We start from the raw sequence: 26,851 nt of genomic DNA, 5'->3' as shown, positions 1-26,851 counted from the left end.
GTAATAATCTTATTCAAAAACATTATTTTGAAAAATGACATTCACTTTTAAAATAAAAAGTAGTATTGGCATTGGCATCAGTATCGTTAAAAATTTAAGAAAAATACAACTGTAGCGTTTCACATTGCTAGGTGTATAATTGTATTATCATCCATCTCTAACACAAACCCACAGTGTTCAGAAAGAAGGAACAAAATCTACTGCTGTCTGTATAATTTTCTGTTGCCTCCAGTTGTGTTTAAATACAGTGCATCCGGAAAGTATTGATAGCACTTCACTTTTTTCACATTTTTAATGTTACAGCCTTAATTCAAAATTAATTAAATTCATTTATTTCCTCAAAGTTCTACACACAATACCCCATAATGAAAATGTGAAAAAAGATTTTATGAAATTGCTGCAAATGTATTAAAAAAAAAAAAAAACTGAAAATCGCATATACATAAGTATTCACACTTAAGCATTTGTTGCTGCATGTTTGGCAGCAATTACAGCCTCAAGTCTTTTTGAATATGATGCCACAAGCTTGGCACACCTGTCTTTGGGAATTTTTGCCCATTTCTCTTTGCAGTACCTCTCAAGCTCTATCAGGTTGGATGGGAAGCAACAGTGTACAGCCATTTTCATATCTCTCCAGAGATGTTCAATAGTATTTAGGTCTGGGCTCTGGATGGGCCACTCAAGGACATTCACAGAGTTGTTGTGAAGCCACTCCATTGAAATTTAGGTGGTATGCTTTGAGTCATTATCCTGCTGAAAGATGAACCATCTTCCCAGTCTGAGGTCAAAAGCACTCTGAGGCAGCATTTCATTCAGGATGTCTCTGTACATTACTGCATTCAAATTTCTCTCTATCCTCACTAGTCTTCCAGTTCCTGCTGTTAAAAAAATATCCCCACAGCATGATGCTGCCACCACCATGCTTCACTGTAGGGATGTTATTAGCCTGGTGATAAGCAGTACCTGGTTTTCTCCAAACGTAACGCCTGGCATTCACTCCAAAGTGTTCAATTTTAATCTCACCAGACCAGAGAATTTAGTTTCTTATGGACTGAGAGTCCGTCAGATGCTTTCTGGTAAATTCCAGGCAGGGAGAGGCTTCCGTCTGGAAGTCTAGCCACTCTACCGTACAGGCCTGATTGGTGGATTGCTGCACAGATGGTTGTCCATGTAAGGTTCTCCTCTCTCCAAAGAAAAACGCTGGAGCTCAGGCAGAATAACCATCAGGTTATTGATCGCCTCCCTGACTAAGGCCCTTCTCCCCCGACCACTCTGCTTAGATGGCCGGTCAGCTCTAGGAGTCCTGGGGCCTCATGTACGAAGACTTGCGTGGAAATCATACTAAAACATTGCGTACGCACAAAGCTGTAAATGTGCGTACACAGAAAAAAATTCAAATGTATGAAACACTGCGTACGCCGAATCTCACGCACATTCTTTTGTACATCCGAATGAACGTGAAACTGAGCGCAACATGCACGAGCACAAAACCCCTCCCTGCCTCCTCCCCCGTATGAATATGCTAATGACTCTACTTTGGCAAAACCCAATGAAAAAGCAATGGCAAAAGCAAGCAAAAAGAGAAACTTTGAACAGAATGTGAATTGGAGGTGCTGCTTTCGGAGGTAGATCGGAGAAAAACTGTTATTTGCGAGTTTGTCCTCCAGAATTAACAACAAAAGAAAAAAATAGAGTGGGAGAGTTTTGCTGATGCGGTTAACACAGTTGGGTCTGAACATCGCACTGAGTGAATTAAAAAGGAAATAGTGTGGTTTATAGGTGTAAAATGTTGCTATACCCTTAACAGTCTCAGTGGTGCAGCTTGTAATACGCATGTCAACATGTTTTGACACGTTCAAGCTTGAACTCGGTTCGAATCCAGCGTCTGATGAACTCATTTTTCTTTTTCCCACTACATATCAGATTTTGTCAACTATTTATCAAGAGAAAGACAAGTAGGAATCATTAATAAGTTTGTGCATCATATTTTATTTGCACATTTATTGAATGGAAATGTTTCTGATTCACGCATGCAAATTCATCTTCAGATAGTGTCTTTATAGCAATGTGCGTGCAGTAGATCGCTCAGATTACATTGGGAAAACAGGCGACCGCTGCAAATTGCGCTTTAATGTTTGGCTGGTCAACTGTATGGTATGGAAACCTTATATACCTGCTGAACCCGTCTCATACAGCTGCCATTGCAAGGCTCAAAGACACTTTGTAGAGAGCAATTTAACACAACTGCCTCTAGGAGTCGCCAATGGAAATAAAACAGACACGCACAAAAAATGTGCATACGCCAGCCATAAAGCTGGCGTGGAGCTGCGCACATTCCCACGTTCAGTTCATCGTTAGTAAATCCTAACGTGAGTGATTCTGAGTGTGAAACCTGGCGTACGCAAAGCTTTTGTGCGTACGCAGCATTGATACATGAGGCCCCTGGTGGTTCCAAACATCTTCCACTTACGGATGATGCAGACCACTGTGCTCATTGGAAGCAGCAGAATTTTTTTTTCTGTAACCTTCCCCAGCCTTGTGCCTCGAGGCAATTCTGTCTCAGAGGTCTACAGACAATTCCTTTGTCTTCATGCTTGATTTGTGCTTTGACATGCACTGTCAACCCTGGGACTTTATATAGACAGGTGTATGCCTTTTCAAATCAAGTTCAATCAACTAAATTTACCAAAGATGAACAACAATTAAGCTGCTGAAACATCTCAAGAATGATCAGTGAAAACAGAATGTACCTGAGCTTACTTTTGAGTTTCACAGAATACTTATGTACATGTGATTTTCAGGTTTTTTATTTTTCAATAAATTTGCAACAATTTCAAAAACTCTTCTTTCACATTGTCATTATAGGGTATTGTGTGTAGAAAATAAATGAATTTAATCCATTTTGAAATAAGGCTGTAACTTTAAAAAAGGTGGAAAAACTAAGCGCTATAAATACTTTCCGGATGCATTGTATAATTTGTACACTTTACTTTGCAATATCAAATTGAAAGCCCAGATATACACCCACCCATAGATCCTCCCTTCAAGGAAATCAGGAAAATGGTCAAAAGTGGACAAAAAGTACAGGTTAAAATGCCACGTGTAAAATGAAATGTCTCCCAAGTCTAATTGTGTTTCAAGCCTAAACTGCATTTTAGTAATGTGTGTAAACAGGTTTTAAGTGTAAACATGAACCAGAATTAAAGAACATTCCTTCTGTAAAGTCTAGAAACACAAAACATGAAGCTAGAAAAAACAGATTACTGCCACTCGAGGTCCTTGGAGATAAGAAAATGGGTGAAACACAAGTGGAGTAATTAAACTGACATTCTGAATTTTTCCCAGATGAAAACACAGCTGAAGCAAACCGATTGTGACATTTAGCTTGCATCGCAGTCTCTTAGCTTTCCTGTGGTGTATATGGGTTCGGGATTGTATGTCTGGTTTATGTGATGGAGGTTTGGGTGATGCTCCGCTGGCTGCTGGTGCTTTTGATGACGTAGGTGGAGGAGTTGCTCTTACGGGAATCTTGCTCTGGATCATAGCGGCATTGAGAGGACTTCAGATAGAGCGTGGAGCAGCAAAACAGATTCTGCTTCAGGTCATGGAAGAGATGGCCAGCAAAAAACATGTAGATCCAGGGGTTGCAGCAGCTGTTCAGACTGGCCAGCAACATGGAGATGATAAAGGGCATCGCTTTGGAGGAGAAGAAAACAGCTTTAAAAGTCAGAATTATTAGCCCCCTATTGTTTTTTTTCACAATTTCTGTTTAACTGAGAGAAGATTTTTTCAACACATTTCTAAACAGCAGTTTTATTAACTCATCTCTAATAACTGATTTATTTTATTTTTGCCACAATGACAGTATAATATTAATAATAATATTTTAGAATAATATTTTACTAGATATTTTTCAAGACACTTCTACACAGCTTAAAGTGACATTTAATGGCTTAACTAGGTTAATAAGGTTAACAGGGCAGGCTAGGGTAACTAGGCAAGTTATTGTATAGTTATGGTTTGTTCTGTAGACTATTGGGGAAAAATAGCTTAAAGGGGCTAATAATTTTGTCGTAATCATTTTGTAATTATAACTAGAAAAGTATAAGTTGCAGAAACTAGAAAAAATATGTTATAGTAACTAGAAAATTTAATTTTGGTAACTAGAAAAAAGAAGCTATGAGAACGATAAAAATAGAGTTGCAGTAACTAAAAAACTTATTTTGCAGTAACTAGAAAAATAAAACTGCAGTAACTAAAAAATAATTTGCAGTAACTAGAAAAAATTACGTTTCGGTAACTAGAAAAAAGCTATGAGAATGATGAAAATGACGTTGCGGTAACTAGAAAACAATATGCAGTAACCAAAAAAATTAAGTTGCGGCAACTAGAAAAAAAAGAATTTGTGGTAACTAGAAAAACTTATTTTCAGTAACAAGAAAAAAAGCTATAAGAACTATAAAAATGAAGTTGCAGTAACTAGAAAACATAACATGCTGTAACAAGAAAAATTAAATTTCTGTAACTAGAAAGAAAGTTATAAGAACACAATTTCAGTAATTAGAAAAAAAGTTTTAGTAGCTAGAAAAAAGCTATGAGAACTATAAAAATTATGTTGCAGTAACTAGAAAATGTAACATGCGGTAACTAGAAAAAAAGCTGTTATAACGGTAAAAATTAAGTGGCAGTAACTAGAAAAATTAAGTTTTGTAAGTAGAAAAAGAATAATCTATGAGAACTATAAAAATGAAGTTGCGTTAACTAGAAAGTTAAATTTGAGCTAACTAGAAAATTTAAGCTGCAGTAACTAGACAAGACACACACTGTAAAAAAAGTTGATTCAACTCAAAATTGTAAGGCAACTTGCTGCAGAGCTTTTTTAATTGTCTTAACCCGAGTACTGCACTTGACAATTTAAGTTGAGTAAACTCAAAAAAGTTCTGCAGCAAGTTGCCTTACAATTTTGAGTTGAATCAACTTTTTTTACAGTGTAAGTATTGTTTGAAGGATGTGTGACTGAAATAATAAAATTACTATGACACGGGTGTCTGAATCAAGAAGACTACAAACTTTTAACAAAGATTCATTAGGCAAATCTACTGTTTGTTAGCAATTTCTGAATATTTTTAAGTAAACCTTACATCAAATAAGAGTGATATTCAGTGCCAAACTGTAAAATTAAGATGAATGACATAGGCTGTGTCCTATATCTAACCTCATACAGAGCAATCTCTCAGATCTCATATTAGCACAGATTAGGTCTGAATGAGCAACTGCAGAAGGAAAGATGAAAACATGTCACTGGGAAAACGTTGCACACTAATACAACAGTCATTGCAAATGAAGCAATTTATTTTGGTTATGTATCTTGATAAGGGCCTGCGCCACTGTTTTATTTATCTAAGAAGTTCAGAAATATGTGAAAAGCTTTGGTGTCATTCAGCATTGAGCCCCAAAATCAGACATGCTTTATCATTTCCGACAATCTTGTTTTGCACTGCAAAACTGCATGATGTCATGTGACTTCTTTATTATAAAAACAGTGTTAGCGGCCTGTGGAATCTGTCACTGAGCTGTCCTTGCTTTACAAACAGACGCATATAGACAGAATAAACAAGAACTTGTTTGCTAGCTCATAACAATGCTGAAAGATCTGCTAAGCTAGAAAGCAGGAGATGACTGAAAGAGGTAAACTCATTATGCTCCTATTTACATTTAAGCAATAAGCTACTCGAGGTCAAAGTTGTTGTGATTTTCATCATGGGAAAGGAGTGTTCGCAAGCAAGAGCTGAAGTGAGAAAACCCTTAACTGTGAGATTTAACCCTCCACCGCACACATTTTGATAAACCTGTAAAAAAAATATTTGACTTTCTTTTCTTAAAATGGCTTAACTTAAAGTGCTGTAAAAAAAAAAAAAAAAAGGAAACAATTCTTTTTTTTTAAGGTACTTTATGAAATGTTGCCGTATGGCAACAACGTCCAACAGTGGATCTACCTGAGAAATTTCAAATTTAAAACTTTCCGCATAATTAATCATTTATTTAGTTAAAATAATTTAATTGGTGTTGCAGCATTATGAGCTTTAGAACTTATAAATGACACCTTATACATACTTTACCACAACTCATATTCCAACAGCTTTCATTTATTTATTTTTTATTTTTTTGCTGAATATTATTAAAAACAATCATAAAATTGTATTATCATATTTACAACGGCAAGGCAGTGGCGCAGTAGGTAGTGCTGTCACCTCACAGCAAGAAGGTCGCTGGTTCGAACCTCGGCTCAGTTGGCGTTTCTGTGTGGAGTTTGCATGTTCTCCCTGCCTTCGCGTGGGTTTCCTACGGGTGCTCTGGTTTCCCCCACAGTCCAAAGACATGTAGTATAGGTGAATTGGGTAGGCTAAATTGTCCGTAGTGTATGAGTGTGTGTGTGAATGTGTGTGTGGATGTTTCCCAGAGATGGGTTGTGGCTGGAAGGGCATCCGCTGCGTAAAAACTTGCTGGATAAGTTGGCGGTGCATTCCGCTGTGGCGACCCCGGATTATTAAAGGGACTAAGCCGACAAGAAAATGAATGAATCACATATACAACATACAGTAAATATAAATATTTTCTCCAGTAAATATTATAACAAATAAATAACAAGTCTAGTATATCCAGATGCATCAGCTACTAGCTAACAATGTTTAAATATATTATCCTATATACTATACTATGCCTGTCTTATCTGCGTTTGAGCTAACTTACCTGAACTGTCCCTATCAAATGTCCAGTCTGCATTATTCTCATGGTCACTAAACCCTTCTCATCCTCATTTTCATCTGCAGGAAGAGCAGTTCTGTCCTTTTCTTTTTTAAATTACCATAGAACATGGTGCTTGCTAATACACTGTTCCCTGTATTCATATCTATTCAAAAGTATTGCCATTAAAACTAGATTTTATCCATAATGCAACTGTCATTAACATACAAGAATTCAACATTATATTACTAGCATTTATGTTGTTATTGTTACAACTTAAAAGTTCACAGCTGACCTTGCTATCTAGCTAACCCCTTGCAATATTGCATGTTCCACTATTGCAAAGTGTTGCCATTTGGTAACATACAAAAAAACTAAATTGATTTAAAAAATTTTGAGTTGTGAATATGTCATCATAACTTACTGGAGGTGATGTTTCAGATTTTTTTGTGGATCTGACATAATTTGATCCTTTGCTTTTATTGACGTTTACATTTGCATTTAACAACTACACACAATAAAAGCCAGTCTGTCAGGAATCGAGCTACAGAAAAACACTCGATGTCATGTGGCTTAACCAAAGCACATCATTGGCTGCTCAAAAAAATAATATGTTGGTTTCAAAGAAACAGGGGCAGGGAAATGAATATGAGTATCATGTTACCATATGGTTACGCCGTGCATTAGAGGGTTAACTGTCGATTTTGCTTTTTAATAACACTGTATACCGTAGTTTACAGAACACTGCGATGCATAAGAATGACATACTTTAGCAAGGATGAGTTAAACTGTTCAAGTAACAATAAAGAAACAACAGTTTGGTTTATCAACATTTTACTCAAATTTGAGTTGCATTTTCAGAGCTGATCAGAATAGAAAAGAGAGAGCAGCTCATCTAATTAGAATCGGAAAACTGGACTTGTTATGTGAAATCTTTTCATAAAAAATGTTTTAGCAATGAATCTATGATAAAAAAAAAGAAACCTGGAGAAAAAAACAAACAGAACTTGCAACTCAAATGAACAAATATATAAAGAGAAAGCGAGGCAAGTGGCAACATCCAGCTCTCCCTTTTGAAGCTAATACAGACGTAACTGAAACTGCAATTCCTTAACTGACCTTAGGGGGCTGGCTCCAGAAACTCCAGATATCCACTGACTGCTATGCCAAACTGGCCAATTTTACAGCTGATACAAACATGTTTACAGCCAGTTTCAACCAGTATTGTTTTTTTACATTTTATTTAAATTAAGTTTGCATAATTAAAGGCATGGCCATTTGAGTGACAGCTAGATGTTGCCGGTCGCTGTCACTTCACCTCAGCTGATTAGCCACTGAGCTCTGCACATATATCATATTTTTGTTTTGTTATATGTTGCTATACACATATTATGTGGCCTTTTGGGATTATTTCTTACAATTATTAGATAATATGGCTTGCTGTGTACACATAATTGTGCTCACAAACCTTTCAAGTGATCTCTTTTTCCCAGGTGAGTGAAATTTTTATTCTTAAAAATTCTTTAACAGTCATCTGAAACACTGTCATGCAGTGTCATGATAGGATTTCATAAATAGCGTTGCTTTTGCTAGCACAGACTATATTTAAAGTATTTGGAAGTAATTCGCAATTTCCTCCTGTGGAAAAATATCATAAGAACAATGCTTAGTGGCTCAGTGTATTACAACAGTGTTTTTAAAAGACCAAACAGAATTTGTTATTTTAGTACACAACCAAGCACATGGTCAGAACTAAGCATGGGACGATAACTGTGTTCAAGGTATGCCACGGTTTGGAAAAGTCAAGGTTTTAAAACCATCAAAATTTTCTGCTATACTGTTCTTACATTTTTTTTTAGGACAGCAGTATCTCCAGCAGAAAAGATCTCTAAAGATGTCGTTTTAAATTGTAAAAAAAAATGTTTTTGAAACAAATGAAGGCAACAGAAGTCAATAATTTTTTGAATTACCTTACTGTTCCAAAACACTTTAAATGTTCCTCAAATTGAAAGGTCACACTTTACAATAAGGTTCATTAGTTAATGTTAATTAATGCATTTACTAACATGAACAAACAGTGAACAATACATCTGCTACTGTATTTGTTCATGTTAGTTAATGTTAGTTAATAAAAATGGAGTAGTTCATTGTTAGTTCATGTTAACTCATGGTGCATTAACTAATGTTAACAAGCATGGACTTGGGTGTTATTAATGCATTAGTAAATGTTTAATTATGATTAATAAATGCAGTACATGTGTTGTTCATGATTAGTTCATGTTAGTAAATGCATTAACTAATGAACCTTATTGTAAAGTGTTATCAATTAAAATATATTGTGTACAAAGAAGAAAAAAGGTTTTGTTTTTTACTCAGACATTTAAAAAGAATATATTTTAGAGCAGTAATCTCAATACTGTCATACCGTGAAACTGTGATATTTATATCCAAGGTTATCATACCGTCAGAATCTTATACCAGCCCATGCCTAGTCAGAACACAAACAAAGAAAAGAAAAACTCATCTAAGCAAAATGCTAGCAGGCATCTGTAGCTCGCTCATGCCCCGCCTCTTTGCCCATTTTTGGTTACCCCCAGTCGGTGCGATGACCCGTGGACAAAATGGCAACCATTGGCCATGCCCACTTGTAGCTTCAGAAACCTATGGGTGATGTCGCGGATACTATGTACATATTTTTTACAGTTTATGGTGTGAGGACTGAAGCCAAAAGAATTTAAATTAAAAAGGTTTATTTAAAAGTTAAGATTGCTTATTTATTTGTTTGTTTTGTTATGTTTTCATTTTCATTTTTATATTTCATTTGTGTGCTAAGTTATGCAGTTTATGTTTTTGTTTAGTTTTTTTTTTTTTTTTTTTTGCATGGAAAAGGGTGACAATGAGTTCCTAATTATTAATTTGCTATAGTGCATGCTGGTAAATATTAAAAACAATGAGAAAAATTAATTGTTTATTTTTATGATTTATGTATAAATGAATATGATTTATGTATGTTATGTTCATTATTTGTTTTTGAATTAGTTGTTTTTGTGTTAAATTATTTTTTTGTTACAGTATATTATTGTAATGTACTGTATTTGAGTGTGGGTGACCCCTCTGTCAGTTTTGATCATGGTGCGGTCCCATTAATCTAAATTAATTAAATAAAGCACTGAGTTTTGCTTACTACTATGAGTTCTGAGAATTCTGGCATTGAGCAAACCTGTTTTCAGCTAAAAAAAAGAAAATTATATATTGCAAATTCTGTGAATCCAAACATGAATAATGAATAAATGAATAATGTTTATCATTAGAAATACCGGCATGACTGCAGTGCTTGGCACCTTGAGTAGTCCTTAAATATGATTGTTAAGATGAAAAGAGGAAAAGAGGGGACAATATTTTGATTAATATTTAGCTGGCAAGTAGACTGTTTTAAATTAAACATGCCTATTGCATACTAAAGTATATTGGCTTGTATGATATCAACTCCAGTGATGTCCACACACTGACAAAAAAGGATGATGCATCTGGGTGAAAAAGAAGAATCTGAGACATGAACCATGCACCTACTGTACCACAGACCTTTCCCCAAAAACTGTGGTGCATTTTAAAAAGATCGGTCTGTGTCAGGAATAGAGAAACAGCTAAGTTGTGCTTGTAAGGCTACATAGAAAGAAAAGAATAACCCAGTGGAAAGAAAAAAAAACATATGAAGGAATGAATATTGGAGATCAACAAAAACACACCACAATGGTGCATTCACACCAGATGTGGATGAAGCATCAAGCGTGAGTGATTTACATGTTAATACAATGCATACACACAATTAGACTTCCTACTGCACGATTTGTGCAAATGAGGCGTCTTGTACCATGCGATTCGTGCAAATGAAGCAATGCAAATTGAGCATTTTGCATGTTTGATGCACGAATCAAGTGATTAGCTTGAGTTGGAAGATCTGAACTTAACTAATCAGGAGCTTGCTCTTGTAGAAGCCTGATTAGGACATAGCACCTGTTGTTGGTGTCTCGACGGGAAATCCTCCTGCTGGTATAGTTTTTGGAGGAGTTTATGAACTCACAGAGCTGTGTGCACCTCAGAAAGGATCTAGTGGACTCAGACACGACGCTGAAAGAATCTACACTGTTTTTCAACATTCCTAAAGCACATAAAGCACACTGCTACTCTCTCAATAAAATCCATGTTAGTCATTTAGCAACAAAAAGCTGGGGTCACCAGGCAGACAGAATCCCTGCCCCTGATGCGAATTCGCGTCAACTCAGAAGTGAATTTAACACAGGATTTAATAGTATTTAAAGCAGTTAAACTCAGAAAGTTTGTTTACATGCGATTTATTCATGTGCATTGTGAATGGTGTGAACACAGCATTAGAATTGTGAAAAAAATGAAACGATTTGGAGATTTAAAAAATGCATTGGTATTTTCTCTTTTGAATCATTCTGAGCAGATGGCGCTCTAGGCTAGTTTTTATGTGTACGCTCAAACACTTATAAGGAAGAGCCATTGTGCAAGCTGGTTTTTATGATCCAAAAATAATGCAAACTCTTGTTATGCACTTCAACTTTCCAAAATGTATTAAGTATTTTTGGTTCAGGCGGTATTTGTAAGGAATTGAATGCAAGCAGAGTACGGCTGTTTGTAAATCATACAGCGCCATCTGCTGTAAAGAACTAAGCTCAGAATCAATTCAAGACAGAACATCAATGATTTTTGAAAATAAAAAAAATCAATCGATGCAGAATTTAAATATCTAAAATGATTTTTTGCTTATATGGAAACAGCAATAGGGATTTAAAACAAATAAACAAATGTGTAGGACCACATTTTTCAGTGCATTCATTTATACTGCCTTTCAGTATACTGGCACTTTATAAGCTATATGAGCAATGAAGGCTAACATGGCTTTTACCTGGGAAATACTGTATTTCCAACAAGATAAAATAAATAATTAATTGTAAAATTTTACATAAAATTTATCCAGTAAATTCCAGTATTTCTACATTTTTGGACATCGATAGCTCCTGTTCTTTTTGCAAACAAGCAGAGACATTAGTATATATGTTTTTTGATTGTCCAATATCCAAGCAATTTTGGTCACTCCTAAGCTATCATATATTTATATATTTGATCCTGCCAGTGCTGTGAATTGCTTTAGTCTAACAGACATTATTTTTTATTATAATAGTACAAAAAAAAAATAAAACGAAACCCTTTCAAACACTTTGTGGTGATGTTTGTGATATTGTGTTGTAGTTTTGTAGATTTTCTTACCTTAAGATCAAACTAAATTTAGCAATTATCCATCATCTGTGATTCTTGGCGATTTCTCTACCTACTCAAACCATCCTCCTAAAAGACAGACACATGACTCTTCCAGACTGATCCATAACACTTACAGCTGACTAGAATTTCTTCATTACTTCCTTGATTCTGGAAATGGTCATATTTAATGTTTTTACTGTTTACTTAACGCTGCTTTCTATTTTGTGAAGCTCAACAATCCTTTGCCTTTAATCACAGCTCTGTTCTTTGTTTTTCCCACTGTGATGAATGACTGACAGTCTGAACTATGTGTGTTTATTTATATGTAAAGTCCTGTCAAACAGTATATCATGTTTGAACAATTTCAACTTCCTCATTAATTAGGTGTACTATATGAGAGATATCAATATACATTAAAAATATTTTGGTCATATAAAATCATAGGGGAGCCAATACTTGTAGCACTCATGTATTAAACAATAAGATATTTGTTTTGTGAATAATAATAATATTAATTATTACTATTAATTAAATAAAATTTAAATAATATTAATAATATTATTATAAAATAAAAAGAATAATTGCAAATGGTTAGACAATTTAAACATTTTTTTCACAGCCTTCTTTGCTTTGTATTTATCAAGGGTGCCCCTATTAGCAGTGGCACATTTTAAATAAGAGCAAGCACTGGGAAAACAAGCTTGGAAAATAAGACATATGGATCACATGTAAGCAAATAAATGATTAACTGAGAGTCAAACAGGTTGGCAAGAACTTATTTTTTGGTGTACGTATCTGTGTGGTCACTCACAGCAAATGTTAAGACATAAAGATTCAGTATTTGAGCCTTCTGTCTCGGAGAAGTGGAAATTGAATTTAGAAATAAAGGAGTAAGCAACAAACCCAGATGGGGCTTCAGTCAAGTGTATTGCTTTTCTGTTTGCTACTTTCTATTTGTGCTGAGATCACAGGCCTCAGTTAAACTGGGCAAGCACATCTCTGTACCATCGAAAGGAGATCAATGAACACAAAGAAAGAGAGAATGAAAAGGTTTAAAAAAAATAGGGTGCAAAGAAAAAAAGGATATGTTTTAATGGTTAAACAATTTTTTTAAGTTGAAAGCATAAGTTATGCGAGTTAATAATGAAATATTAAAATGTGTAAATTGTTACATTACTGCATTACATTTTATCATTTATTGTACTTTGTTTTTGTAATAAAAGTCCCATAAATGTGTTTTTAGTATTAACTTTTTAAAAAGAAGTTCTGTGTTATGTAACTTTGTTTTGTAAATGAATTAATAAATTGTTAATTAATAATTCATAAATGTATCTTTTATTCAAATGAAATATTATTATTATTATTTTTTCTTTTGGCAAAGTACTATTGTAATTACAACATGGGGATAATTTATGCTCTTTTATTATTATTATTATTCATTTACTTCAGCTTAGTCCCTGATTTATCAGGATTTGCCACAGTGGAATGAATCGCCAACTATTCCAGCATATGTTTTACACAGCGAATGCCCTTCCAGTCGCAACCCAGCATTGGAAAACACTCATACACTCTCACATTTACATACACACTCCTACACCATGGCCAATTTAGCTTATTTAACCGGAGCAACTTTAGGAAATCCATGCCAACATGTGGAGAACATGCAAACTCCACACAGAAATGCCAACTGGTCCAGCCGGGACTCAAACCAGCGGCCTTCTTGCTGTCAGGTCACAGTGCTAACCACTAAGCCACCGTGCCGTCTAATATTATAATATTATTAAAATAAGATTAACCTTAATCTGCATGATAGTAACATTCATAACAATTCTTGAGTTCTGTGCGCATTATGAAAATGCTTTTTTCTCACATAAAATGTTAAAATGCACAAAGACATTAAGCCTTGTGTATTGTTCAAATTGACTACCTTTTGTTATGTTTGTAGCTGTTTTTGCCCTATTGACTTCCATTATAACAACATTTTTCTATTGCAAAGCCTTGACATCAAATGATCATGCATTTTTGATTGCTGGTGTTTTTCCCTGTTGGCAAAAGTCCATTCATTCATTTTTTTGGCTTAGTCTTATTATTATTCAGGGGTCCCCACAGCAGAATGAACCGCCAACTTATCCAGCATATGTTTTACACAGCAGATGTCCTTCCAGCCACAACCCAGCACTGGGAAACACCTATACACTCTTGAATTAAACCCACACATACACTCTGGCCAATTTAGCTTATTCAACTCACCTATAGCTCTTTGGACTGTAGGGGAAACCGGAGCACCGAGAGGAAACACACGCAAACACAGGGAGAACATGCAAACTCCACACAGAAAAGCCAACTTTTCCAGACAGGACTCGAACCAGCAACCCTCTTGCAGTGTACCGCTGGTAAAAGTTAAAAATGTATAATTCTTACTGATCGTCAGTTGGCACCATACACCCTTTAGATGGGCCTTAAAAAAAGTGTCTGTATTTTATATAGAATAAAACAGCAGATTTTAGTTTGCATGCATAAATACACTTACTGTGTTTACTGTGTTCTGAGAGCTGAGGTGCTTATTTTGATTTGGTTTCTCAGACACACCAAGATAAGTGCGCAAAACTCACTCACACATGCAGACACACCGACAGGAAACTAAGCTTTCTTTGAACTGTAACTGATGATCAACAGCAAAAAAATGAAAAATTTGACCTCTTCCCAACTGGAAAACCACCAACAATAAAGACACATAATAATATGATGTCAAGGCTTTGAAATCAGAAAATGTCATTATAATGGAAGTCAATGGGGCAAAAGCAGCCACTAAAACAAAGGACAGATTTGCCCAAAGTGTATTATTGTGTTTTTGAAACTTCTCCCAAATTTAGACTTGTCACCAAAAATCATTTCATTTGCTGAAACACAGAGACAGTTGTGGCCAAATTAAGCTTTAAAATCACCCCAGAGTGGATGAAAACATCCCCAAAAGCAGACAAGTGTTTGCACCCAAATAGTCTTTTTGTGGTTAATAGTGTAAATCACAGTTTAATTTAAGTGCACTGACCTTCTTTTGATTCATTAAAAATGTGACAAATTGATAGCATTCAATATATAACAGCAACAAATTATGACTGCGTCACAAACAAACAAAAAATAGGGTTCTATTGAATGCACACTTGCTGAACAAATGCATGATTTTCTTTCAAAAAAATCCTACTAACCCAAAATATTTGATCTCCATTGCATAAAATGAAATTAACTCTACGCATGTTCCTATTGTAGTCCAACAGGTCAATTACTCTCATTTGTCCAAATGTTTTGACTCCTAAAGTTTGGAAGACTTACTGGAAAGCTGTTTTGCTCTTGCAATTTAAGTAAGTGCCATGGAGAGAAGAACAACACTAGAAGCCAAACCTGCCATGACACTGCCAAACCCAGAAGAGTCTCAACATAAAGCTCTCATTTAATCTTATTAGATCTGAGCTTTGAGCATTATATCTTCAATGTTTCCAAACACAACACGGCTCTCAGCCAAAAGAAACTGCTTTTCCCCACACATTTATAGAAATGTCATGGGTTTTTCTATAGCTGTGATGTCAGCCACTGTAAATGCATAAATCTGTGTTGTCTTAATATTTATGTTTTGCCATGATGTGTGCATCATCAGAGTTACTTTTTTATTAAACAAGTCAGTACACTAAAAAATGACTTTTGCTTTTTTAATTTAAAATGAGTTGAAACAACACAATTCTCAAGTGTTTTGGGGGCCAACTTAATTGTTTTAAGTTAACAATCCACTTAAATTTGAAAAAAAAAAAAAATTAATCATTCATTCTCCTTAGCATTGTCCCTTTAATCGTCAGAGACTGACACAGCAGAATGAACCGCCAACCATACACTATGCCCAATAGTTTATCCAATTCACCTATAGACTGTAGGGAAACCAGAGCACCCGGAGGAACCCCACACAAACACAGGAGAACAAGCAAACTTCACACAGAAATGCCAACTTGCCCAGCCAGGATTTGAACCAGTTACTTGCTGTGAGGCTGTGTGTATCTCATACACAGTAAAAAGTGTTTAGATGACTTTACTTTGAAAAATGAGTACACCTTAAAATTATTAAATAAACAAACTGTAAAAAGTGATTAGTTACTTAAAGCGAGTAAACCAACCGCCTTAAAAACAACAAGTTGACTTGATTATAAAATAGTGTAAGTAAACCCATTGTAACTTGAAACTGTTAAGTTGACCTAATTTTTATAATTATGCAAATTGTACTCACTTTAAAAAAAATAAATAAATAAAAGTAAACTAATCACTTTTTATCCAATACACCTTTATTATATTTGATTTTCTCCCCAAGCTTTTCTGTATCAAGCAAAATGACATATAGTAAATTAAATCTGCTCTTCCAGACTCCAGTGTGTGTTCAGTCTATAATTGTACATTTCATACAGTAGACTTAATGAACCACCAAATATGAGATATTGTGATAATTTCAGTAATTATTTGAAAACAAACGTTCTAAAATAGTCTGACACAGTAAAAAGGGATTAGTTGACTTAAAAAAAACTAAGAACAATAAGCATAATTATAAAAATTAGGTCAACTTTGGAGTTCCAAGTTACAATGGGTTTACTTACATTATTTTTCTAAAGTTAACTTGTTGCTTTTAATGCCATTGGTTTACTTGCTTTAAGTAACTAATATTTTTTGCTGCTTTTTCAAACTACAGTCTTTATTTATAATGAGCTGAATCAAGACAATTCTTGGGGTTTTTGTGGGATAACTTAATTGTTTTATGTTCAATCAATTTAAATTTGTAAAAACAAGTTAACTTAATAGATTTGTGTTAAGAACATAAAGGAATTGCGTGAAATCCAATGAACTTAATTGAACTTAGAATTAGTTGCATTTCTAAAAGTATGCACTGTAAAACTAATTGAGGAAACCTATTGCAACAAACCATTGAGTAAAAAAAACTAATCCTAATGGGACTGTGAACTTACTCCATTTAAGTTAAAGTAATGAGGTATTTAATTAGATCATTACCTTCAACACTGAGTTCAAAACTCTTTTCAAATGAGTAGAATTAACTTTTAGTCAATTTTAAAGTAGACTGTTGGGGTTTACAGTGTGTATTTTGTCTCTCTGAAGTGTATGACGTGTGACCATGCCTTACTCTTTTTATTGCTACAAGACAAACATAGTAAAACTCCTGGCAAGAATCTAGCTCATTGACATTTTCTTTAAAACACACAAGAGGAGAAATGCAGTTACTGTAACCTTGAACTTTTGAGTTTACCAAAACGTCAAATTTGTCACTTACTATTTCTATAAAATGCAATATCTCTGTAAGTTTTAGAGCTACTGGATGTCTCTATTTGTAAACGTCAAGCCATTGATCTCATCATATGCAGTGCAAATAATGTCTTCTAGCTTCATTATGCTTATATATTCAAAACAGCATTTTTTTTAATCTGGAGTTGTGTCTGGGGTTTTATTTGGGTGGGTGATTTCTCATACAGACGCTCATGATTTAAGCGGTGCTGCTCTGCTGAATATTAATGTTTCCCCGAGGCCGGTCTTTATGGCTCTGCTGTTTATAGTGGACTACATCTGTAGTGATTTAAAAGTGAGATACCCATCACAGCAATACCAGCTCTGGACTGATAGAATCTTATTCATCTCATACCTTGAATTACAAAAAAATTAAAAGCACCTTAGCTTTTGAAAGAACACAATATCATGGTCAGGAAGCGTTTAACGTAGTGCTGAAAACTCATTAGGCTGCCCTTTAAAATGTGTTGGTTATCTGACAAGACCAGACTGATAACCACAGTTTTCACCTTTGGACTTTTTGAAAAGTGTGTTTAAGTGGTAGCTGAAAATGTTTATCAGCTGAAAAAAGATATTAGATGGTGTGAAAACATCAGTGCTTGAAAACACCGTCCAGATGACAGTAGATTATTTCTTTAAGCCAATTTTTTTATTGATTTCTGATGCATGACTACGTAACCTGTTTTTGAGGGTCTTTTAAAGCTGAATTATTCCATATTATATCACCACCATCCCTGAGAAAACTTTCAAATCAACTAAACTTCCAGGTTGACCTCAAAATCGATGTCATCAAAGAACTGGGGTAGTACCTTTTCAAAAGTACACATTTGTACCTATAGGTTCCCTAAAGATACCTCAAAGGTACATATTAGTACCTAAAAGTAGAAAAGTTTACCACTTCAAATTTGTAGGTACAAGTAAGCTTTTGAGATACCAATAAGGACCCTTTAAGTACAAATGTGTATCTTCTGAAAAGGTACCACCCCAGTGACAGCTCTCCTACCTTTATTTTCGAGAGTGTATGCACTTTTTTTTTTTTACAGCCCATCATGTTTTGCCAAAAAATAAGGAAAAACATCAGTTAAAATGTAAACAAGTGCCGAAATGTTTGCTCTGTGAATGAATTTTAAAAACTTGGTACAACCATTTACATTTTTGTATTCTTTGACATTTTTGTACCCTGACAATACTAAATATTAGAAGAAAGTTTAATTGTTTAAATTGCTATATATTTAATAACACTAAAGGCTTGGTAACTAGCCTATTTAACAGCAATATTACAGACAACAAATATATCCCTGCAGAATTATCTATCTATCTATCTATCTATCTATCTATCTATCTATCTATCTATCTATCTATCTATCTATCTATCTATCTGTCTGTCTGTCTGTCTGTCTGTCTGTCTGTCTGTCTGTCTGTCTGTCTGTCTGTCTGTCTGTCTGTCTGTGTGTGTGTGTGTGTGTGTGTGTGTGTATATATTTACATTTATATATATATTTTCAGTAAGTAAGATACATTGTCTGAAGTCAAAATTTCTTCAAAATGCATAAACATTTTCACGTGACGATTTTTAAAAGAAATTTACAATTGCTAAAAATATCAAATGTTTTGTTGTGACAGAAAATCAGGGCTATATTATTTCTTAACACTTCAAAACTAAAACGTATTGTGTTTATTAAAGATATCTCAAAACTTGGCAGTAATCGTGCAATCAATCAATCAATAAATCAATCAATTAATTAATCAATATTTTATAGCTTTTAAATTTGGCAGAAATGTCATTAGTATTTAATAGAATAAAACGATAACAAATCGTAAATTCAAGATAATTTTCGGTAGTCTCAATCTTTCTACCCAAAGAATATCACAAAAAGTCACTAAGAATATTAGTTCAAAACATGTTAAAAACAAAGCAAAATCACGGTGGACAACATTTGCAATTTGAACAGAAGATAATAAAGTAAACAGATTATTCAAACTTTTGATTGATTCCACAAACTACCTTATTTTACAGTTAATAATCACAACAAATTTCATTTGAATCCATTTGCACGTGCGTAAACACAAATCAAACCACACAAAAAAAATTAACTCACCTTCCCTCGGTGCTTCAGGATCCCATGCTGACCACATCTGCACGGAGAAAAACGGAGTCCAACACACTATGTAAGCCAGTACGATAACAAAAGTCATTTTAACGGTGGTGATTTTGGCCTTGGAAATGAGTTTGACGCTGCTGACCCGCGCGAGCGCGTTGCCTTTGGATGCTTTGGGTGTGAGAGTGATGCACTGGTCCCTCTTCGTCTTCCTTTTAAAGTTTTGCCATATTTTAAAGCTTATCAGCCCGTAGCAGACACTCAGAATGGTCACTGGTATAATGTATATTGTCAGACTAATCCACGTAATGTAGGCTTTCGCTCCCCAAGGCTGAACAAAATCTCCCCAGCAATCATAGACTCCTGAACCCACCTCCCGTAGGGAGAAGATATAAACCTGCGGGATGCTGAAAAGTAAGCTCAGTGCCCATGAACAAATCACGTAACAGCGGTCCTTTCTCTTGTGTAAAGAACGAAGAGGTTGGCAGATCGCCATGCATCTGTCTATGGACATCAGCACCAGCATGTAGGTGGAGGCGAACATCCCAACAGTCTGAAGATACTTCACCAACCTACACAAGATGTCCGGACCATAAAAGCGAAAAGTGATGTCCCAAATGAGTTGAGGAAGAACCTGGAAGACGGCCACGACCAGGTCTGCAATGCTGAGGTGCTTCATGAAGTAATACATGCGAGACTGGCTGTGCTTGGCTGTGTGGATTGCAATAAGGACGCAAAGGTTACCGGCGAGCGCCAAGAACAGCACCAAGGCCAACACGGTAACTTCCACTTTGGCCACCTCTTCGTTCCGCTTGAGGGGATTCACCGTCTGGTTCACGCCGTAGGTTTCATTGGTGGCGTTTCTGGATGACTCATTAAAGGACCAAAAGTCTTGATCCTTGAAGATGTCCTCCATGGTGTCCAAAGCGCACGCCCGCGTCTCCAAAAACAAAACAAAAACGCCAGAAACTAGTTTTCCTCGCGCATAATGCAGCTTTTAACCGAACAGGTGATCTCTAGGAACAGGGATATTCCTTTTGCTGATCTGTTGTGGTGATCCCTCAACTCGTTTCAACCTTTACTGTGAGATATAAGCAGATTTTATTTTTAAAAATATGACATTTTGCCTAAAGTTTTTAGGGAGTAATTATTACCACGCTTTTTACAACTAAAATGTATTAAATATGCAATTAAACAGTCATTTGGATTTCTTTAAACAAACTTAAAAACAGGCTACTTCTTAAAATATTGTAATAATAATTAAATCATAATAGACCAAGTACTTACAGTTATTATCCATTGCTTGGTGTTCTCCAGCAGCATGCAGAGTAGGTGTAAATGAGAGTCCTGGAGGTGGAGGAGCTGCTTTGCTCTCACTCGGCTCACACTGAATGGATCGCGTCACGATATCACCACTTATACATCTTCTCAATGGTTCTCCCTACCCTGCCTTACCAGTGACTTCCACTAGGGGTCTGTGTGGTCTATTACAAACCATTGAGCTCCTCTGGTCATAGCCTGAATTCTCTGTATGTTTTCTTGCATACTGCGTTGTAATTAGGCGATATTTCATTTTTCATAAGGGGCATTTATGCTGAAAATGGAGCAGTTATTACAGCAATTAAATCAAATGATTTATATTGGGAAAATCTGGTCTTATTTTGTATATTTAAAAAAAACTGAAATATCCTTAAATTACATGCAATAATAAATATGAATAATATTTTTCAGCCTTTTTCTCTCAAGGACATCAACACAAAATATTTGACTTATTCATGTGAAATAGCAGTCAGCACTGTTATCTTTGCTAGCTCGCAGCTCATGTTTTGAATATCTCAAGATGACTTATTAGTATGCCCCAAATGGATCTTATCGCACTCCATCAACTGAATGCCTGAGTCCTGATCTGCGTCAGTGTCTCTCAGTGGACATCTCACACCAGGGTCAGGAAAATAACTCAAAGTCAACACACTTCAGGAAGATGACATGCATAATCAGTTATGGAAATAACATAAATTGTTAATGTCAGATGATAACATGTTGTAAAAAAAAAAAAGATGTCCATTAACACAATTTGTTTTTATAGTTTTAGATTTTTTTGTTTATAAAAAACATTTATTTATGTTTTGAAAAAAATGATCACTGACCTCGAATTATGTCACAATAGTTTAAAGTGTTACTGATTTTTAACCCACTGGAATTGCTACCACATCAATAAGCAGTGTAGCTCTTTTATTATTAGGAATTTAGACATGAAATAAAAACAGTTTGCTTTTTTTGTTATGATAGTTTTAGTGTTATTACAATATTAAGGAAATTTGAAAGTCACCTGAAATAGTGTACGTCCAATTTGAGTATTAGATGAATATTTATTTTATTCTTCAGCAAAAATGCATTTGAAATGAAATTTGATTCAATTAATTTGCATAATGTCATAGTTTCAGAGCAGCTTTACAAAAACTGCATGTTTCTACATTCACATTCCAAGTTAATAGAGGTGACAGGGTCAAAGTAATTTCTGTGTTTGAAATGAGTTGTATAATTCAAATCATACAGTTAAGTAAACACAATTAAAGTAATTATTACATGCTGTGATGATGATGATGATGATGACAATATATAAAATATGATTCAATACCATACAATATAAATTTGTTTTGCTTGTTTATGAAGAGTCTGGATCAGCATTTAAAGACGTGAAACAGATTACTGTGGACTTTGACAGGGTTAAAGGGGTTTTTAAACCACCACTGAGAAATGTAACCAAAGTAATTTATATCTGTAAAAATGCTGCGTTTCACACAACTGATTTGTGTTGGGACAACATGAAACAAATAAATAACCCATTACTTTTTGCAAATTTAAGTGGATTGAAAATAAAACAATTTTTTGTCTCCTAAAAAACTCAAGAATTGTATTATTGCAGCTCAATTTGAAAAAGTAGTTTGAACAAACAGCGAATATAATTTTTTGAGTACACTTTTCATTAAGACCCTTAAAAATCATATCAACGTGTGTAAAATAGTCATCTAATGTCACCTTTAAAGGATATTTAATGTCAGAAAGGATGTGATAAGAAGAATCACACACACGATAAGATCATCGTATCATAGACTGTCACTGTGCAATCCATTAATGGAGCTAAATCACTCACTTTCCTGTCACTCATAACACCCAAAAGTGGAATGTCCTGAATGTGGCATACGAGGGGAATAAATCACTTCATGCTACAACAGCCTTCATGTTTTCCAGCCCCACTGGTGCACAGCTATCTCACCATCACTCATTTGGCTGGACTTTGCCTCAGATATCCCACTGGGCAACTGCAAGAAATGGTTTATTTGACTCAGATAATCTAACATCTTAACTTTCAAACCATGTGCTAGCTATCATAGACACCAGGACTGTAAAGAAAAAAGGTATTGTGCAAAGGGAACGATTCTGTATTCTGCTTTGTGATTATGCTTCGAACAAAACATCTGCCTCCACTGTCTTTGGAGAAAATATGCATAAAACTGTTCAGCTGCCTTACATTGCAAGTAGGTATAAAGAATCCTTGTCACAGTGGTGGGAAAAATCTTGCTGAGACCACAAAGAGCTGTAAATTACACCTGTCATTGGCATCTCTAGTTAAATTTCAAGATGCTTTCCACTGTACAGTGGCAAAACCACTGAATAGGCTCCACGTGCCATCACAAAATTTATGACAAATTTACCCAAACAGCTCCTGCGAAATGACACACAGATTTCCCAGCTTGAGATTCTTCTAACAGATATGTGATGCTCATAGAGGAACCAAGCTAAATACTTGTGCAAATGCAGGTTCCTGTCATGCCGTACAGGCCATAATTGGCATAATAACACTCTCCCTATCACAGAAGCATCCTAAAATCTCTTTTGGCCACCAAAGAGGAGCTCGGAATGTGACTGCAGTCACCTTATATAATCAGAGTTTTAGCTTCAAAAACAGTCTGGCTACTTCTACAGAAAATAGCAGGACCTGGCTGACCCTATAGCAGACATATTCTTCTTACAGTGCTGTTTATTTACAGCAAAGCTCACTCATTATTCTCAGTGGAGAAAGGGAACAGCTCTGTACTTCTTCACCAAACTTTAAACAACTAGTTTACTTTTCAAAGAACATCCATGGCTTGAAAAAGCATCACTTTTGTTTAATTGGTAACATTCTGAACTCTTTAGCTTGCTCCACCCAATAGTTGACCAAGTTTAGACTGTTTTAAATAATGACTGTTAAAGTCATTTAAAGAATAACTGTTTTAAATAAGTTTACAAACAGCATTGTTGGTTTACAAAAAATCAAACAAACATAATCCTGTTGCACTATTACACTTGATTTTGATTTATTGTAAAAAATAAATATATAAAATAAGATGTTAAATGAAAATCTGAAATATTTTATGGCATACTTTAAAAAAATAAAGATGATTTAGTGTTCAAAAATGATTTATCTTGCATATATATATATATATATATATATATATATATATATATATATATATATATATATATATATATATATATATATATATATATATAAATGAATTGGTCTTAGGTATTAATTCTGGTACTTTTACCATAAACCGACATATCTACTATTTGGTAGAGGTTGATATTTTAGAAATTATGGGAGGTGTTAGAAAAAATTGCATTGAGTGTGTTTACTATAACAACATGAGTTAAGAAATCCATTTCAAAGATGTTTTTTCTTTGTTGGGCAGTTAAAGAATTAAAGCTGTTTTCATATGTAGATTTCTGAAAAAAACGTGTCTCATCTATCAGAAATTTGATTTGTATTGGCCCGTTATTCTCGCTGGCACAGCTCCACTGCAATTTGATTTTTGACCTTCATTCCCTTTGGCGAGTGTAGCTGGTTAAAACAAAAACGAGGCTAAGAAAGTATCTAGAAATGGTCAGCCGTGCCTTTATAAACAAATAAATGAGAAAATTAATCAAATTAAAATGAAATGGTACAGAGGGTTTGTTTATTTGTCAAATATTTGGTTATTGTGCTGAACAAAATACAAAGCAGATGAAATGATGAAGTGAGAAAGTGATATCCTTTAATGCACATTTCAGTATGGCTACACAATATTATACATATATGAACTGTGCACCTAGAAAAAGGTGTAATGTTTTTGTTTTAGAAAGAGGTTTCTTTCGCTCAATAAACTGCATACATTTGATGAAGAACAAATACTGATGTGGAACAGACACACGTGATTATCGATTAGGTAGCAATGATCCATGAAAGGCCAAACACTCATCAGTAGTAACTTGGTTTCCAGTGGCTTTGCTATACAGTTTACTGTACATACATTCATCAACTACTTATTTTAGGTGCACCTTACCAGTAATTTTGCCATTAAATCCATCTTAATTCTTTATGCCTTAAATTCAACAAGGTGCTGGAAACATTGCTCAGAGATATTAGTACATATTGACATGATAGCATCACATAGTTGCTGCAGATTTGTTGGCTGTAGATACATGATGCAAATTTTTTATTTCACCATAAAGGCAATTTGACATTATGCGTTATCCACTTGGGAGTGACCTTTTAAAATGAATACACTGTAGTCATAAAAAATGAACATGGTCAGCAACAATATGGTTTTTAAATGATGCTCAGTTGGTTTTAAAGTCTGTGTGGGATCAAAATTTACAATGTTTATTTTGCTAGTTCACTTAGGGTGAATAATTAATGCAAGTTAATCCACTGTAAATTTGTTTGTTTTAGTAATCTTCAATGAAACTCTGACCATTTGTTTTCACCTTTGGAAAGGTGGTCCTTCTGTTCCTTTTCAGCCTGAGAATATTATACACTTTAACTGAACGTACATAACTCACATTTCAGTATGCAATGTAGACATATGGCTACACAATATTATACAGATATAAACTGTGCACCTAGAAAAAGGTATACTCACTATGTTTTTGTTTTTGAAAGAAGTTTCTTTTATTCGATAAACTACTTGGAAAAACAAATACTGATATAGAACAGACACACATTATTGATTAGCTAGCAATGATCCATGAAAGGCTAAAAACTCATCAGCAGTAACTTGGTTTCTAGTAGCTTCACTATACACTACATACATTCATAAGCTACTTTTTTTAGGTGCACCTTACTACTACTTTATCCTTGAATCTCCCTTAATTTGTCATTCTTTAAATTCAACATGGTGCTAAAAACATTCATGTTTTTTCTATATCTCTGAGATATTTTGACATGATAACATCACATAGTTGCTGCAGATTTGTTGGCTGGACATACATGATGCAAATCTCTTGTTTCATTATGAAGGCCTTTTGAGTCTGGTGAACTCACTGACATGTTGAAAACAAACTAAAAGACTGAGATTATTTGAGCTTTTTTAAGCTTCATAAAACGAATACATTGGAGTCATACACTGTAGTTTTAAAAAATTAACATCATCAGCAACAATATGGTACTTAAATGATGCTTGATTTGATTTTTAAGGCTTGGTTGTGTTTATGGAGTGCAAAGCAATTTGTGCTCATTCTTCATTTGTAGAAAATCACATATTTTTTCATATATCTTACTTTGATTATATATAGCTATTCAGCTAACATGAAATCTGAAAGGCCTGCCTTCAAGAGGCTCTGATTGGTCAGCTAACATACTGTACTTTGATTTGCAGATCAGCTCCACATCACCAGGAAGTGTCTCTGTTATAACATTACAGTGCCTCTGGCCATGCTCCTTTACAATGCGGGGTGTATGTGCGTAACCGGAAGGGTTTATGACATCATTATAGCAGATGTATTTTTTGTAGTCCCCAAACTTCGTTTGCTGTAGTCTTTGCTAAGCTAACTCTGTAAAACCCAATGTCTTCCTTTGCATTAAACTTTACATTCAGAGATGTATGTTCACACAGCTACATTACAAATCAACTAAAATGTAAAATATATTATCGTAGTGAACCCCCCCTTTAAAGTCTGAATGAAATTAAAATTTACAATGCTTATTTTGTTAGTTCACTTAAGGTGAATAATCTGCGCAAGGTAAACCCCTGTAAAGTAGTTTGTTTTAGTAATCTTTAATGAAAGTCTGACCATTTGTTTCTGCCTTTGGAGTGGAGGTCCTTTTGTTTCTTTTCAGCCTAAGGGCTTGTATAGCAACTGTATATTAATAACCTCTCCACCATTTTTTTGCTATGAAGGAATGATGCATGAAAGAAAGCTCTGCCCCCTACTCGATATTCCAATTCAATTAGGATGTACATCAACAAACTGAAATAAAGACTCAGCAACTTGCAAATCACGCAGACTTTAAGGGGTCCAAATCTTCCCCTATCACTACACCAGCATGCAGCAACAGTCTGAATGGTAGGATATAAGGTAGGATAGATCCA

The 26,851-nt window shown here is 34.8% G+C and overlaps 1 protein-coding gene across 3 annotated transcripts; it reads right to left on the bottom strand.

Annotated features, from left to right (window-relative positions):
• Positions 1-117: 117 nt before the first annotated feature.
• oxtra (oxytocin receptor a) lies at positions 118-20,843 on the bottom strand. Of its 3 annotated transcripts, XR_012407138.1 has the most exons (4): positions 20,742-20,843; positions 19,455-20,535; positions 2,441-3,696; positions 118-1,303 (listed from the first exon to the last, which is right to left on the bottom strand). XR_012407138.1 is itself a non-coding variant. In XM_005166001.6 (3 exons), exons 2-3 carry the CDS (start codon positions 20,368-20,370, stop codon positions 3,446-3,448), a joined length of 1,167 nt encoding a protein of 388 aa, XP_005166058.1. In that variant the 5' UTR covers positions 20,371-20,535; positions 20,742-20,843; the 3' UTR covers positions 118-3,445. The 3 variants fall into 3 exon arrangements, 2 of the variants coding, with proteins under 2 accessions (XP_005166058.1, NP_001186299.1); XM_005166001.6 differs by having other exon boundaries at positions 118-3,696; NM_001199370.1 differs by lacking the exons at positions 118-1,303; positions 20,742-20,843 and having other exon boundaries at positions 3,446-3,696; positions 19,455-20,370.
• Positions 20,844-26,851: the final 6,008 nt, after the last annotated feature.

Source organism: Danio rerio, chromosome 6 (assembly GCF_049306965.1).
Source record: "Danio rerio strain Tuebingen ecotype United States chromosome 6, GRCz12tu, whole genome shotgun sequence".
NCBI classification, from domain to species: Eukaryota; Metazoa; Chordata; class Actinopteri; order Cypriniformes; family Danionidae; genus Danio; species Danio rerio.
The sequence above is the reverse complement of the archived record's forward strand: the minus strand, read 5'-3'. Positions and strand labels throughout refer to the sequence as shown.